Here is a 17,903-nt window from a genome sequence, read left to right as displayed (position 1 = left end):
ACTGGAATGCTTACACTGCAAAACCACAGTAATTTTGGTCTAGTTTTTAGTGAAAAAATCTTATTGCACTTGAAATAAGACTAAAGTAACTTTTTAGCAAAATATAGGAGCTTGTTTTAATAAAATAATTCTTTAATATTGATAAAAGTCCTAGTCGGCTGATTATTTCACTTACAAGAAGACGTTTCCTCCCTGTTATAAGTTGATAGGTTTATTTTAATTCCTATCTAGCAAAGATTCAGACCAAGGCAATTGTCTTTTCTGCAGAAAATGAGGGAAGATCCGAGACGCGACAAATCGCTGTAAAACACTGTCTTGGATCAACTCTGCTAGATCTTTCTCTGCATTTCTCTTTATTGTATAGAAAAAGGAGGTTGGGCTTCTTCACACAGAGAATTGACCAACCGTCTTTACATTCTGGCACCGCCTGTGGACATGCCCTTACAAGGGCATGTAACTGACCACAACTAATCAATTACAGATGGAAGCTGATACCACAGGAATGTCAAAGTCTCTAGCCTCCAGGCAAACATCCTACAAATGGTTAATAGTATTTCACAGAAGAAAAGAAGTCAACTAAACTACACACAAAATAATAATATGAAAACATAACCTTTCAAATAAACTCACAAGTAAATGAACTTAGATAATTATTCTAACATAAGTTAAATAATCTTCTAGTGGAACTGGAACGTTTTCATCACTAAGTAATTATTAACGTAAAACAAACTCTTTTAACTTGCCTAAAAGTTACTTGTACTTCAGTTTTGTCTTATTTGAAGTGTAATAAGATACTTTCACTAGAAACTAGACCAAAAATACTTGGTTAGTTTTTCTTTTTGCAGTGCAGATAGATAAACATGATCTGCTTCATTCAGTCATTTCTGTCCTCTTCCAGAGCCGTGTCCGCCTAAAAACGTGGAGACCAACGTGAACTGCCAGGAGGAGCTGGGGACTGTGTCATGGGAGGCCAGCTGGGGCTCTGTGGGCTACAAGGTTCAGCTCGCAGGGCGTGACGGCCATTCGCTGACCCGCCACACAAACACCACGTTCTGCGACGTCAAAGACCTGCACTGCGGGGTCGTCTACTACACCAGCGTCATTGCCATTGGGGAGAACCTCAACAGCAGCAAGTCCACCACTGTGCTCCTGACTGCAGGTATTACATTGTGGCAGTACTGTAATAAAATGGGGCTGTCATAATGCATGGTGTAACAGGAGCCAGTACAATCCTGCTTTTATTATTGTGGCACGATGTATCAGTGATCAACAACTTCCATTTTTTTTTAGGAATATTTTAGCAATCGAGTAATCTATCAGTTATTCTTACGATTAATCCAAACACCAAAAAAACATTTTTAAAAAGCAGGAATAAGCACTTGAACTATTTTTAAAAGTGCTTATTTGCATTTTTGAGACCAAAATGGGAGCATAAAATGTGCAAAAAGTGGATTTTGCATAATAGGTCCTTTTTAATATTGATAAACCAACTAATAATCAAATTAGTCTTAACAGATTAAAAGTCAAATTAGTTGGTCTGAAGAAGAATTCTTGACATCATCAAACTTTAAAAGACGGTTTAAAATTTAAAGAGTCCATATGAAAAGTTTAGTGTTTTCAAAAAAGCACCACCTTTCTAAAATATTATTTTTTATTCAAAATCATTTGCATTTTTAAATTAAAGAGTTAAACAAAACCAAATGACACAAATCCTGCTTGGTTCCCATGAACTTTTGCATCTCTGTCTCCTCCTGTCTGCAGCTCCCTGTACAGCTGGCGACGTGGCGGCTAGCTACAACTGCCACAACAACACAGCAGAAGTTTCCTGGAGCTACAGCGCGGGCGCCAGCTCCTACCGGGTCACTGCTGTGTCGCCAGACGGGTACCGGACCTCCTGTGAGACGGGTGAGCTCCAGTGTGAACTGTTGGAGCTGGAGTGCAGTCAGACGTACAGCGTCACCATCACAACCATCAGCGACCAATGCCAGATTGAGACGCACACCAACGTTTCCTTCAGCACAAGTAAGTCAAGCTAAAACCGATCCTGTTATAAGTTAAAAGTATAGGTCTTAACAGTGAGCCATGTGGAACTCCACATTTAATATATTTTAGCTCTGACATTTTGTCATTAAACTGTTTAAATTGTCAACATTTCGACTGATTTTGGCGTCCAGGCCCCTGTAAGCCGCTGCGTGTCGGAGTGGACCTCCGGTGTGGGACGAGTACAGCCGACATGTTCTGGGACGAAGACGACTATGTGAAGCTCTTCGTGGCCACTGCCACCAGCAGCGAGGGAATGATCCTGCAGTGCAACTCCACCAACTCCACCTGCCGGTTCCCGGACCTGGACTGTGGAGAGAAATATGTGTTTTCTGTCACTGCGTACAGCAGCATGTGCTACAGCGTAGAGGGCAACTCTGTGGAGATCCAGACAGGTAGGAGAGTTAACCGACTGAGAGTTTTTGTTTTAATGTTAATCAATCATCTAAATCAGGGGTCCCCAAAGTGGGTCTCTCCCTGGTGGTACCAACAACCTTTTCAGCATGTCAATGTTCTTCTTAGGCTTCTAACGAGCCATCATTTGGTCCAGGTGCGTTAAACCAGGGAGAGAACTAAAACAGGATGCCGGCCCTCCAGGACCCACTTTGGGCTCCCCTCATCTAAATGTTGTTAAATTATTTCCGCTTTAATATTTCTACATATTGTTATGTTCTTACTTAAGGCTGGATGATATAGCTGAAAATATTTATCATAAGTGTTTCATATCGGTCTTTATTGCTAATTATTGATTAGTATTCAGTTTTGAATATCTGAAATACTCCCAAACTGGTGGCGGGAATAAAAATGTGGATGTAGATTATCCACATTTTTACCTCCATGCTGTTGTTTTTAAGCAGTTATGGGAAGCAGTGGCGAAACCTTAAAGTGTTCCTGTGCAAGTTACTCAACACGTTGTTGCTAGGTAACCAAAGAGCGAGTGAATGAGTTGCTAGGTAACCAAAGAATGAGTGAGTCAGTTGATTCCACCAGCTAGCCAAACTTTGCTTGGCTAGCTGTAAGAGGTTGAACAGCTGAAGCGTTTCCTTTGCCTACATCTCCCAGAATGATGTGCGGTTCTGGATCAGAGTTCGGTGAATAGATGTATTATTCACTGTTATTGATTTATTACCCAGCTCTATTCTTACCTTGTGATGGCATCCATTTTGTGAAGAGCACCAGTCACTCCTGCTGCAAAACACAATTTTGAGTTTCACAGTAGAGGTGAACGGAGTCATCCAAAATATCAATATTATTGATAACCAATTCGGTATTAGTATTGGATTTATTTTTTTTCTCACTTTTTTAAAAATAAAAAAACAATGCACGGAAATTTGTTTTTCTTTTGAAACTTATACAGTTTTTACTTTTTTCTAGAAAATTCTGGAGATTAATCTCAGAATTTCTGAGATTCTTTTCTTTTTACTTTTTTAACTTTATTTTCCTATCTACAATAAGTCTAATATGCCGTCATACAATAAAGCAGAAAAAAAACTTTAAATATGTTGTTTTTATTCATAACTGTTAAAGTCAGCTAGGTGTTCTTCTAAAGGTTAAACCAGAATCTTGGTCAAGCTTTGACATAAAAAGAAGTTAAACTATATTTTTTAGATTGCTGTGAGATTGTAATTATCTTTTTCTAATCTTTTCCAGAACCTTGCCAGCCAGCTGGCCTGTCGGTCATCGGATCGTGCCATGATGAGACGGTTACGGTGAGCTGGGACGAGGCTCCCGGGGCAGCGGTGTACGTAGTCACAGCCGCTGGACATCTGGGCTACGTTTCCACTTTCCAAGCCAATGAAACGTGGATAGAAACCGATCTGCCCTGCGGACAGCTGTTCACTTTCACCGTAACGGCACAAGATGATCGCTGTGAGAGCGCCGTGAGTCAGCCTGAAAAATACAAAACAGGTAACATAACAGGCTCATAATATATGGAGCTGAAAATACACTGCAAAAACACAAAAGATTATATTTTTGGTCTAGTTTTTAGTTCAAATATCTTAGTGCACGTTTTTGTCTTACGTGAAGTAAGACAAAAATAAATTTCAAGAAATAGGCGCTTGTTTTAAGTCAATAATTTCTTAATATTCATCAAAAAATATTAGTTCCACTGACAGATTATTTCTGTTGAAACATTTTTCTCATGTTGTATGTAAAATAATCAGCCAGTGAAACTCCTACTTTTTCATCAATATTAATGAATTATTGACTTAAACAAGCCTCCATACAAAATAAAGTTTTTTTTTGTCTTAAATGTAAAATGTTGACATTTTTGTACAGTTTTGGTTTATTTACTGCCCTGAATGTTTTCTGAGTTTGCATATTCCATTTAGCGATTAATCAATTACCACATTAGTAGACTTTTTTTCAGTAATCAATTAATCATGATTAATCCAATTAATCGTTTGAGTCTACAAGAATGAATAAAAATATATTTTCGTCGATGGCCATCAAAAAACAAAGAAATTACCAACAACCCAGAGTCTCATATTTCTCCTTTTGGGTAAAACAGTTTTATAGACAGAGATGTTTTTGTTTGTATAGTTTCTGTACAGTTTTGGCATAATTACCGCTTTGAATACGAAGTTCTTTCAGCAAAATCCCTTTTCTCAGTCTGTATACTCCATTTAACTAATACTAAATTAGTTGACAATTGTTTCAGTAATTCATTAATCATGATTCATTCGATTAATTGATTATTAAATTAGTTGAAAATTACTTCAGTAATCGATTAATCACATTTAATTTGATTAATCGCTTTCGCCCTAATGACCTATACTCATTATGGAGCAGTGATGTGAACGTTTGCATCACTCCGTCAGGTCCCTGCACTCCTGAGGCCCTGCAGAGCTACAGGGGCTGTGAGGACAGCCTCGGCTCCGTCAGCTGGAGCATGTTCGCAGACGCAGAGTCGTACCTGGCTGTGGCGGTGGGGAAGGACGGCCACACCCACCAGTGTGCCTCAAACACCACCAGCTGCACATGGGACGACCTGCACTGCGGCGAAATTTACACCATCAACGTCGTCGCGCTCGACTACCATTGCACCAGCCTGCACAGCAACAGCACGACTATTCGGATGGGTAAATACGATTTTAAACTGTGCAACTTAAAAATGTGGGACTTTTATAGAGTCAAATTTATTGTTTTTTTTGTGACAATTCACTTATAAATGTCAAACTTCCTCCTTCTTCTTTCAGCACCTTGCATACCTCGAGATTTGAAATCATCCTTTAACTGCACTACAAAGGTGACTGATGGTTTAATTGGCTGTAAACCAGACAATGGGGCATTAGGGCCACCTGAGAAAATAAAAAAGTATGAGAATAAAGTCAAATTTACCAGAATAAAGTCAAAGTATTTGGAGAATAAAGTTGTAAAATTACAACTTTATTCACCTAACACAGTGGTTCCCATATATTTTCTTCTGGGCCCTCCTATGGATTACAATAAAATCCCCCCAAAAAGAAAATAAAAAAAATCAACTGGGCACACACACGTTCAACCAGACATAAACCTAAACACATATTTTGTTTTCAAACTCCACTGAAGTTTATTTCACACTTCAAGTTGCAAGAAAACAAACTACAAACCATCTTTACAGTGAAACACTTTTGTGTAACTGTTTTTTTTGGTGTGTTTTCTTTCATTTATCCATACCTCCTCCCACAACCCCCCTGCAAAGGCAATGTGCCCCCTCTAGGGGGCGCCCACCACGAATGGGAACCACTGACCTAACATGACTTTAATCTTGTAATTTGATGACTTAATTTTTATGATGTTTACATGTTTTCTTAGTATGGCCCTAATATTCCGTCTCATCAGGTGAAACTGAGTCTCAGGCTGACTAAAACTTACTTTCGTCTTCTCCCAGGTTGGATCGCTGACCTGGAATGCGAGTAAAACCGCTGAGTTTTACATCGTGACGGCAGAGACCAACAGCAACCACAAAGTGCAGCTGAGCACCAACGACACCTGGGCGTTCATTTCTGAGTTCCTGTGCGGTCAGGAGTACTTCCTGTCTGTTCAGGCGGCAGACTCGGTCTGCACCAGTCACCCCAGCCAGCCTTCAAAACTGTTTTCAGGTAGATTTCTATGAAAAACTTTTATTTTTGTAGAAACTGAATTCCAAAATCCACCATAAAACAAAAGAAACATAATCAGATTCATGTCCGGACCATTAGACTTCAAAATGATTTCAAAGTGTTAATTCACCAATTCTACCAGGACTTTGTCTCTATCCCTGGAAGACAAGAAGCTTTGGGTTAGTATGAAAGTTGCTTATAGCTCTAAAACAAACAATTATTTTAATAATAGATTAATCTATCAATTATCCTGATGACACAAATAATTTCTTTTAACTAATTAAGTTTTATTTTATACAATACCAGAAACACATTAAAATATTCAAATAAATAATTGAACTCCTTTGTTAAGTCAGGAATAGACTTAAAGAATAGATTTCATTGCCCAAAATGGATCAACATGGCATTTCTTTAGTAGATTTGAACCGGGTGAAGCTGAAACTGGGTAGAATATATTTACAGGTAAAGGTGTTTTTATCTTATATTCAAAATACATATTGCATTTATTATACATATCATACAGTTTTGACTTAAATTACTGCTCTGAATAGATCAATTTCTCATCAAAATTACATTTTTTAGAGTCAGTGTACTCCAGTGAATGATAAATCGATTACTAAATTAGACAATGATTATTTCAATAATTGCTTAATTACGATTAATCGTTTAATCTTCTGATGCTTAGGTTATTTTAAAAAAAACAGTATTACCATAAATGATAAAATACTAAAAGTTGGTTTGTTTCTGTAGGGATCAAATGGGTGCCAGAAAGTTATCATTTAATGATTTAGAAAGAAAAAAAAAAGGACTTTCTGTTTTTTATTTGGTTTTAGTGAGAGAATATACTAAAGTAGTTGAGTCTTAAGGCTTTTTATTTATCTTTGTCAAATGTGATGATGTGCTGTATTGACCTTTTCTTCTTATTTGCTTCATCTGATAACAAATCTTAAACCTCTATTCTTTATATTATGTGCCCGGCCGCAGAGCCCTGCCCGCCCACCGAAGTGCACAGCGTCTTGAACTGCCTGTCGAACATCGCTCTGCTGTCGTGGACCGGCTCGGCGGGGGCGGAGTTCTACACCGCCACGGTGATGCCAGAAGACGGCCAGCCGATGAGCTGTGCGTCTGAAAACGCGCAGTGTGCCATTCCCAACATCCCGTGTGGGAAGCGCAACCTAGTGACGGTTGTCGGTTCCAACGGCATCTGTGATTCTGACCACAGCATGTCTGACATACTGCAGTCGGGTGAGTTGGTAGACATTTAAATGCCTCTTTGATTCTTTTCTTTTTCCAAAAATTGCTAAAAAGAAGCTTATTTCTCTCCTGTTTTTTCACTTGCACACAATATTAAAGGCGACATAATATATTATGCTTCCTTAAACAGGTTAGGAATGTCTATGATCTATCCAAAACATGTTCAATACATTTTTCCCACAAAATAATTCCTATTTAATGAGAGTGGAGTCTGGTCTCTTCTTGGGTTGCTAGGTGACGGTCTGGGGTTGCTAGGTAACGGTCTGGGGTTGCTAGGAGAGGTGCTGGGCTTGCTAACTTGTAATGTTGCATTTGGAAGGTTTTTGAAACAGCAAATTTTTCAGACACCATAAAACATGAATTTATTACCAACTAACAAGTTTGGCTGTTTTTAGAAGCAGTGGAGACCAAAATTGAAGTAGAAAAACAGGCAAAACGTGACTTTTGCTTCATACGTCCCCACACTCTTATCCTCTGATAATCTTTAAGTAAATTCAATGAAAAATTAACCCTGTTTAATTCACCAACCTAAAATGTATCTATATTTTGTACTTTCAAAATCTAAAAGTTTTGAAAGTACAAAATAAGGTGAAATGTGAATTTTGCCTCATATGTCCCCACACTGTATCCTCCGATAATCTTTAAGTAAATGTAATAAAAAATCAGCTCTGTTCAATTCACCAACCGAACATTTTAAGATATGGAAGTACAAAATCAGGCAAAATGTTAATTTAGCACAATAGGTCCCCTTTAAAGCAAATCACCTTTGTTTTAGTAAGAAAGTACTGGTAAGGGAGAAAATATGAATTAAATACATAAATAATCTGTGCAACAAGATGTTTTCTGTTAAATGCTTTCTGTTTCTGCTGCTGACCAGGTTATCTCCGTCTCCTGTGTTTTCCCCCCAGTCCCCTGCGTTCCCACTGACGTGCGAGTGACGATGAACTGCTCCACAAACGAGGCGGTCGTGTCCTGGAGTGCCAGTGATGGCGCTCTGTTTTACAAAGTGATCGCAGTAAGCACACAGGGAGCCGAGTCCAACTGCGCCACAGAAGAAACAAAGTGTGCGCTGACCAACCTGACCTGCGGACAGCGGTACCACGTCCAGGTGGTGGCGCAGGACAACATCTGCTCAAGCTTACCAAGCCCAGCTGTCGCATTTGAATCAGGTTTACATTCAGGATTTATATGAATCGCCTTTTCAAAAAACAAAGCTGTGAATGAAGTCTGTGAAGTTACACAGTCAAAACTTAAATGACAATAATTTTTGTAATTTAGTTTGTCATAAAAGAAAAACATGGGAGTTAATTTTTAAAGTGATATTTTTACTCATTCACTCATTTATTTGTAAATATAAGTTTCAATCATAATATTTAATTTTCTAGCTAAATATTTGGCTTACCAGCTAAATATTTAGCTCCAGAATATTTACGGTAGTTATCAAGCTAAATATGTAGCTCTAAACAAAATACCTAGCTAATATGCTACATAGCTAGTTTGGAGCTGAATATTTACTTAGCAATATAAATATTTCATTTACAAATTAAATATTTAGCTCCAATATTAAGCTATGAGCTAACTAAGCATGTAGTTTATAAACTAAATATTTAGCTCCAATATTAAGCTATGAGCTAACTAATCATTTAGTTTATAAACTAAATATTTAGCTCCAAACAATTTAGTTAGCTGGCTCCAAACTAAGTATGTAGTTAACTTGGTAAACAGAGATCCAATCTCACCAACAGCAAGATAAATATTTAATTTACAAAATATCTAAACAAATATTAAATTTAATTTACCAATTAAAAATTTAGCTGGCTCATTGTAGAATATTTAGCTAATGTGCAAATTCAACTACCTATAAGTGAATGTGGGCTATCAAAATAAAAGTTGGGTTTTGCGAATCTCTATATAAACGTCTGCTCCCAACTAAATACTTAGCTCCAGCTGTTTAGTTAGCAAGTGAAATGCATAGCTCCAAACTACATATTTAGTTTGGAGATAAATTTAATTTGGAGCTAAATATTTAGCTAGCATGCTAAATAATTAGCTAGCAAGCTAAATAATAAATTTACAATCTAAACTTTTAATTCCAAACCAAATTTTAAGCTATGTACCATTTACAGCATTTATCTGGCAACCTCAGAACCAAATGTAAATGTAAACCAAATGCTAGCTTACCTAAATTATCACTGCCAATTTTTGACTGTGTGACTTTACAAATGGCGGCCGATTGTGGCTAAATAACGCCTGAAATGTATTTATGTTTAATTACGTCTCTCAGTTCCCTGCACGCCCAACATTGGCTTTGTGATTTTGGACTGCTACACCAACTCTGCGCTCCTGGAGTGGATGTATTCTGAGGGCGCCTTGAACTACACGTCCACTGCCCGGTCCTCTGGCGGCCATGTTTCCAGCTGCACCACCAGCCTCACCAACTGTGAGCTGGAGAACCTGCAGTGCGGCCAGACCTATGAGGTGGCAACTGTGGCGTCAAACGATCAGTGCAGCAGCCCACCCAGCGCCACGCTGCAACTGGAGTCAGGTAACCGCTCAAAAAGAAGATAAAAACCTTAAATTCAGAGTAAAACTGTTGCTTTATAGCTTGATTTGCTCAAATAGATTTTAATTTTGTTGAATTGCTTAAACTCAAAAGCTGCCAAAGACAATTTAAGGGATTTGTTCCTCCATATTTTCCATACAAAAAGCCTGACTTTACTAGAGTAAAGTTGAATATTTAAGACTACAGCTGTGCACAAATCAGAATTCTGAAAATAAATTTACTGAATAAAAACAGAGCATTTAAAAAAATTACGTTTCTCAATAAAAATCTTTGTGCTGGGATGAGTAGGTATTTTTCAGCGATCAAAATTAATTTAGTTTGTAAAACTGCAGTGACAAGAGTCACATGACCATCAACTGGATGTTACTACTGGCAGAAATGACAAAGAAGACGATGACAGGAAGTAGTTGGAGGAGGATGACGCGGCGTGTTTTTAATGACTTATCTTGTTAATAAACTTATGATTAATAATAAATGATACCAGTTACACAAAGAAGTGCAATTTGTATCACAAAGCTGCACTATGGGTTTGCATTTATTGCATCATTTATCATTTGTCATGAATTTTGATCTACTGTTGTCTCAGTACATTTTAATTTATGATAAAGAAAAAATTCTTAGAAACTTTATTTTTATTATTTTCTCCAGTTTGTTCCTCCAGGGCATCAATATCAGTAAATTCAAAAGTATGATTAAATGCGGTTACTGTGTTCAAATTAGTGATGGGAATGTTTTTTGAGATTCGTATTTGTGTTGCTAAAAATGATGAAAGCAGTAAGTGTTTTTTTAATCGTAGTTTCTGTCATAAAAGTACCACAAAATATCGAGATTAAAAACTGCCCACCTCTATCGACATTTAATTATCCTTTTCAAATATATTGATATTTATTCAATGAACAAACTGGAGAAAATAGTAATACTAACAATCCCGACAAAACATAATTAACTGGAATTTATTGTGACACTAATTCAAAATTATGATTACAAATTTATCATAAGTGATGAACAATAAGTTAAAATAAATTACTAAAATTCCTACAAATGGATCTCATGTCTATTTTCATCCACATTAAATCCGCCTAGCCTCCATTTTTATTTCCCTGCTGTCCCTCATAAATCACAAGTTTAAGAGTAGGAAGAAATTAAGCTCCTCTTCAGCGACAATCCTTAATTTTATCCTTTTCTCCCAGTGCCCTGTCCTCCTGAACACATAGTGGCCAGTCTGGACTGCGACAGCAACGTAGCTCGGGTGGAGTGGCAGGCCAGCAGCGGCGCAGACTCCTACATCGTCCAAGCTTTCGGCGTGCAGGAACACGAGACCAACTGCTCCACAGACTCCCAGTCCTGCATCCTGTCCGACCTCATGTGCGGCTTCACCTACAACGTCAGCGTCCTCGCTGTTAACGGCGTGTGCAACGTGTCGCAGAGCGAAGTGCAGCAGCTCAAAGCAAGTAAGAAAATGCTTTTGGTTTAAAATTTGAAATAAAAAATTGGGACAAAAATGTTGATGTAAGTAGGAATGCGAGTTATCAATAGGCCTGTCACAGTAGCAAATTATGCTGGACGATAAATTATCCCAGACGTTATTATGATAATAATATTATTGTTTTCAGATCATTTTCATGTCACAGACACTGTATCTATAGGAAAGGATTTCAAACTAAAGTTTTTGTAAACTAGAAAAAGAAACAGGATATGAATGAACAAGTATGAGAATGTTTTTTTCTCTCTTTCCTGTTCTGGTATCGCGCCGCCATCTTTGTTTCTGTATCAACTGTTCCTGCTTCAGAATGACCAGCAGCGCCTTGACCTGCCACAGTAATAAATTTGCTGGACGATAAATCGTCCCAGTAATTATTGCGATAAAAGATAATATTGTTGTTTTGAGACCATTTTCAGGTAATATAATGGCAAAAATCAGGCAAGAATGCATTCTCAAATGCTAACATTTAACACTGGAACTAGAAGACATTTTAAACATGCAAAATAAACGGAAAAAAAGAAGAAACTGATAAAATGAATTATGAACTCAAAACTGTGCCTAAAAAAAGGATTAGTTGAAAAATGTCAACTGTCGTCCAAATTTTGGTAGAAAGAGAGAAATGATAAATAATACAAATAAAAATTATTGAGATTGTTTTAATTTATCATTAAAATAATTGATTTAATGCCAATTGTGAGACATACATAGATTTTTGTTAGTCGGTTAATTGTTTGCTGACGTGTTGTGTAGTTCCCTGTGTGCCTGCGCTGGTGGAGGCCCGAGTCGTGTGCGAGTCCGGCGGCATCATGGTCTCCTGGGAGCAGAGCAAAGGCGCCTCGTCGTACGCCACGGTGGCGCGCGGCGGCGGCGGCTTGGTCTCAAAATGCAACAGCTCCTCAACCACGTGTCTGCTGGACGACGTCCTGTGTGGCCAGAACTACTCCATCACCGTCATCGCATCGGATGACATGTGCAGCAGCGCCAAGAGCTCAGCCGTGGAGATCGACACAGGTTCAGTCACGATTCGAGTTTAATTTAGCCTTTAATACAGCGTTTCTCAAACTTATCCAGGCTGAGGAACAATTCACCGATTTACCGAACACCAACTAACCTAAAATAACACAACATCTTAATAAGTACAACCTGAAATTAAAATATTAGTCTCTTAAATCCCTAATTACTGTTTCCGTTGTCCATCATCAGTTGTCTTTATTGTATTTATTTGCAGATTAAATCATTTTTAATTAATTAAAAATAACAATAGCTGTTGACGTGTGAGCAAAGCGTTATAAGCAAGCAAAGTCTTAAAAAACAAGGAACAGTTCTCACCAACTGAGTCTTGTTCACAGCATAGAGCCGTTCAAAAGAATCACATCATTTGTGAACATCAACACTCTGCAGGTTTAACTTTCTCTGATCACTTAAGTATTTCTGGTGTTGTTTTATTTCCACCGGTATCTTCAGTCTTTCTTTTGAGTGACCCAGCTTCTCCATCATTAGTTTTAATCCAGTCCTTTGCTAAGCTAGCTGTAGCATCGCACTTTCAGTTGACTTAATAAACGGTCGTTCACGTGCAGTACCTTACAGACCACTAGAGGGCACCTGCAGACCACAGTTTGAGAAACACTGCTTTAATATTAAGACTTCATGTTGTGTTGACCCTTTTGTCCCTTTGTGTCGGGTTGCAGCACCATGTGTGCCGCAGAAAGTGACGGCGCAGATGTTGTGCGGCAACAACACTGGCGTGGTGTCATGGGCAGAAGACAAAGGTGTCCATTCGTACCATGTTCAAGCTTTGGGGCCCGACGGACACAAAATATTCTGTGACAGCGTCAAAAACAGCTGTCAGCTTCCCAGCATGCATTGTGGCGAGACCTACAACCTGACAGTGACGGCTCAAGATGGACGCTGCGACAACAGCAACGCCTACCTCGACCTAAAGTCTGGTAGGAATACTTTTACATATCCTCTTTAGCTTTAAATTATTGGTTGTCATGGTGACGGGGAAGAATTAGATATAGGAGTTGACGCCGATGGTGTACTTGGGCCTTTTCTGAAAAAAAATTAAAAAAATAAAAATCTAGAAAAAACAAGAAAATTTTAGTTTGAAAAGCCAACAATTTTTCTCGAAAACTCAAACATTTTAAATTAATCTTGGAAATTTTTTAGAAAAAAATATGTAAATTTCTCAGTTCAAAAGTTTAATATGTGAGAACCAAATCAGTAAGTTTGAGATTAATCTCAGAAATATTTTAGAAAAAAACTTGAACATTTCTGAACTCCCAAATTTGAAAATTTGTGAGAAAAAAAAATCACAAAATTTGAGATTAATTTAAGACATTTGGCAGAAAAAAGTAAGGGAATTTCTGAGTGTGAAAAGTCAAAAAGTCGTGAGAAAAAAAAAATTGGGGATTAATTTCAGAAATAGTGTAAAAAAAAGAAAAGGAAAGAAAAAGTGTAAAGTCTGTGAGAAAAAATCTAATTTTTTTAAAATCATTTCAGAACTTTTGTGGTGGAAAAAGCAACAAGTAAATTTCTGAGTTTAAAAATTGAAAATTTGTAAGGAAAAAAATCTCAAACTTTTAGAATCATTTCAGTAATTTTATAGAAAACATTGGAAAGTCCAGACCTCAAAAAGTCAAAAATTTGAAACTTTTGGCATAATGAGATTAGGAAATGGTTTTTCTAGAATATATGTTAAATAATCTCATAATTTGTGAGTTGTTTTTTGTTTCTTCTAGCAGATTTTCAACTTTTTTAGTTTTTTTGTTTCTTCTCTCTGCCAGTTCCTTGCAAGCCCACGAACGTCGGCGCGTCCCTCCGCTGCCTCTCGAACTCGGCCGCGGTGACCTGGGAGTGGGCCAGCGGCGCGCTCTCTTACGTTGCGGTCGGCGTTACTACAGACGGGAAACACAGGGCCAGGTGCAACAACACGATGACCTACTGTGACCTGAGCGACCTGCAGTGTGGACAGACCTACTACGTCAGCGTGTTCAGCCTGGACGAGTCCTGCTCCGGCGTGGAGAGCAACCAGACTCTCGTACGGACAGGTAGGCACTGAAGGTCGCTAGCTAAGAAGCTAAACTTTATGAATAAATCTGTGTTGTTAGCTAATCAACTCTACATCGACCTGTTCCCATTAAAATAACTTATAACTGGAAATAAGGTTTGGTACCAACGATATGCAGGTGATACACAGCTCTACACGATGATGTCATCATGATGCTTATAACGGCTAAATGTGTGGATGAACAGAAATGATCTAGAGTTATAGATCTAGAGTCAACGCACAGCTTCAGTTATTACAGCTGGAAACTAGAGATCAGACTGACCTCTGACCTGAACCTTCAGAGCCACATAAAGACAGTAACAAAGTCAGCCTCCTATCGGGTGAAGAACATTTCCATGTCCCAGTAAGATCATCCAGGTAATATAATAATAATATAATAAATAATGCAAGAACATATTCTCAAAGACCAATAAACTTTAAATTCCAATGAACATTTAACACTGGAACTGGAAGACTTTTTAAATCCCTAAAATAAACAGAAACAACAAATAAAATAAATCATGACGTCTCTGTAAACAAAGTCGTCCTTCATAAAAAGGGCAAGTCGAGACCAAAACTCCAGACTGAAGACTTTTATCAGCCAGTTTTTGGTAGAAAGAGAGAAAAGAGAAAATATGGATGTTATTTAGCTTGTTTTAATTTATCGTGTGATTAATTTATTGCTTTTTGTAACAGCCCTACCACTGGCTCCCTGTAGCTCAGAAAATAGACTTTAAAATACTGTTTAGTTTATAAATCCCTGAACGCCTTAGCACCAAAATACATTAAAGACCTGCTGTTAGAGCTCCCTTTGATTCATAGTAACTTGAACATTGATCAATATATTTGGTTGATATTTGACCAGATGTGATATTAATTGTTTGTTTCATAACTGGTGACTGTAAATCACTTTGCCTGTGTCTCAGCTCCATGTCTGCCTCAGAACGTGACAGTCGAGGCTAAATGTGCTGAAAAGGCGATGGTCGTCTCCTGGGCCCCCAACCCGGACGCCCAGTACTTCCATGTAGCCGTAGTGAGCAGCACCGGCGCCAGGCTGTACTGTAACTCCAGCACCAACTCCTGCACCATCGGCGACCTGCCCTGTGGGCAGCACTACAACGTCACAGTGATCTCCGTTAGAGACGCCTGTGAGAGCAAACCGAGCGCCGTGGTGGCGACCTGTTCAGGTAAACGTCAGCTCATCGTTGCGTCAGGAATGGAAACGTCCTGAGGCCATTTTGTCTAGCAGAGTAAAAGAAATCCTGCTATAATCTACTTTTTCAAAATGATAACAATGACAAGGGTTGCAAAAAAAACGATTAATTTCATAATCAATTATCCTATCGATTATTCTGACAGTAAATCGGATAAATTGGCAGATTCTACAGATTTTTCACTAAGCTACATTAGCCTGTTTCATACAATCCTATAAATACATTAAGAGATGCAAATACTTTTTAAAATAAGGAAGAAATATATATTTTTAGCCTAAAATGCAGTAACATATCATTCCTTTAGTAAATTTCAACCAAGTGAAGCTGAAGCGTTGCCACTTGAGAAGATTTTTGTAAAACATATTTACAGAAAAAAGTGTTTTTATTTTAAATGTAAAATGTGTGTGTGTATATATATATATACACACACACACATAGTATATCGTATGTTTTTGGCTTAATTGCTGCTCTGAATATGTTTTTTCAGCAAATTGCATTTTTTTAGTCCGTAAACTCCAGTTATCAATTAATTAATTTATAAATTGGTTGAAGATTATTTCAACAATTGATTAATCATGATTAATCCAATTAATCGTTTCAGTCCTAAAGACATTCAATTGTTTTGTTTTTTAAACAAAAAAGTGTCTCTTCTCCAAGTGTCATTAACATTAACTGATCAAGTGTTAGTTAATGACTAATCGATTACTAAATTAGCTGAAGATTATTTCAACAATAGTTTCAGTCATTGTAATAATATTCCATTTTTTCATTATTTGAAAGACAGAAAAATTTGTATTTACTTCAGCTAACAATTAATTGTTGATTATTTCAGCAATCAATTAATCATGATTAATCGTCTCAGTCCTAATAATGACATTCGATTGTTTCATTTTCATTCTGTTTAATTAGAGTTGAAACTTTGCATCTGTAAGCACTTTGTATTGCCTTGTTGCTGAAAATGTGCTATATAACTAAAATTACCTTTACCTTTACCTGTACCAACTGGTCAGGTGTAATGGACATCACATTTTTCCATCAAAATAAGGAAAATATTCGGCTAATGCAACCCCTGTGTTCATATATTATAAAGAAGTTTTTGCTGCATAAAAAGTGAATGAAAAATAACATTCCTGTCCTGTTTGATGTGCGACAGCTCCATGTGTTCCCACGAAGCCTAATGGCCACCTGGACTGCGTGTCAAACTCAGCCTGGGTGTCCTGGACCGAATCGCAGGGCGCCAGCAGCTACTACGTTCTGGCCACGGAGGCCAGCGGCCATAACTCCAGCTGCACCTCCTCGTCCTCCCTGTGCGAAGTCGCAGATCTGAAATGTGGGACTCTCTACACCTTCCATGTCACGGCAGTCAACAAGCAGTGCAGCAGTAATCACAGCAGCACCTTTGAGATCGAGACAGGTATGCAGCTTCACTCAGGCCTTTTTTTTTAGCTGATTTTTGGTTTTCGGCAACCTGAGGCTTCTTCGTTCCTTCCACACCTTTCCTTTTCAAATTTACACAAAACTTTGTCACTATTCTGTGAAATCGAAAATACGCAATTAAAATCACATGTGAATAAGTTTGTTCGCACAAAAAGGGATTATAAAAACATCGTCCACTAACCACTTCCTGTTGTCTTCTTTGTCATTTCCGCCAGCAGTAAAATCCGGTTGTTGATCATGTGATGCTTGTGATGCAACAATAAGTGTTTCCATCAGAGTTTAGAAAATACACAAATTTTGATACTGCCTAAAAACCACTTCATCGTATCACTAAAACTTTTATTGAAAAGAAGAATTTTTTCCTTTTTTCTCAAAATTATCCATTAATCACATTTTTATAATTCCAATAGACACAATTATACAGTCAATAGAAATGTAGCCACTAGTTGCTTTTCCATTACTAAAATGCACAAAATTTAGTCAATATTTCACTAATGGTAAAAAACAAAAAACAATTCTGCAATTGCAGTGTTTCCATGAACAATTGTAATAGCAGTGTTTCCATAAAATAAGAAACACAATTAAAATCACACGTGAATAAGTTTATTCATGCGATAAGTCATGAAAAATCATGCAGCGCCATCATCCTCCTGCCACTTTCTCTTCTCATCTTTGCCGTTTCTGTCAGTAGTAACATCCGGCTGTTGATCACATTGTGATGCGAAGGAAACAAAAAACTTAATTTTTTTTTTAAAAACTGTCACGTTTCCATTAAGCA

At 37.7% G+C, this 17,903-nt stretch overlaps 1 protein-coding gene across 1 annotated transcript in view; it reads left to right on the top strand.

The window, feature by feature from the left end:
* Positions 1-17,903, top strand: part of fndc7b (fibronectin type III domain containing 7b) — a 61,533-nt gene that overhangs the window by 37,777 nt on the left and 5,853 nt on the right. Inside the window, exons 37-52 of the mRNA XM_028026987.1 lie at positions 899-1,159; positions 1,762-2,022; positions 2,175-2,435; positions 3,691-3,948; positions 4,863-5,123; positions 5,241-5,290; positions 5,915-6,125; positions 7,110-7,370; positions 8,288-8,548; positions 9,664-9,924; positions 11,133-11,393; positions 12,176-12,436; positions 13,114-13,371; positions 14,212-14,475; positions 15,401-15,661; positions 16,842-17,102. Of these exons, the coding sequence (XP_027882788.1) occupies positions 899-1,159; positions 1,762-2,022; positions 2,175-2,435; positions 3,691-3,948; positions 4,863-5,123; positions 5,241-5,290; positions 5,915-6,125; positions 7,110-7,370; positions 8,288-8,548; positions 9,664-9,924; positions 11,133-11,393; positions 12,176-12,436; positions 13,114-13,371; positions 14,212-14,475; positions 15,401-15,661; positions 16,842-17,102 (3,912 nt within the window). The remainder of the gene's footprint in view (positions 1-898; positions 1,160-1,761; positions 2,023-2,174; positions 2,436-3,690; positions 3,949-4,862; positions 5,124-5,240; positions 5,291-5,914; positions 6,126-7,109; positions 7,371-8,287; positions 8,549-9,663; positions 9,925-11,132; positions 11,394-12,175; positions 12,437-13,113; positions 13,372-14,211; positions 14,476-15,400; positions 15,662-16,841; positions 17,103-17,903) is intronic.

The sequence above is a fragment of the Xiphophorus couchianus genome, chromosome 9 (genome assembly GCF_001444195.1).
Source record: "Xiphophorus couchianus chromosome 9, X_couchianus-1.0, whole genome shotgun sequence".
NCBI classification, from domain to species: Eukaryota; Metazoa; Chordata; class Actinopteri; order Cyprinodontiformes; family Poeciliidae; genus Xiphophorus; species Xiphophorus couchianus.
Note: the sequence above shows the minus strand (reverse complement) of the source record. Positions and strands in the feature narration are given on the sequence as shown.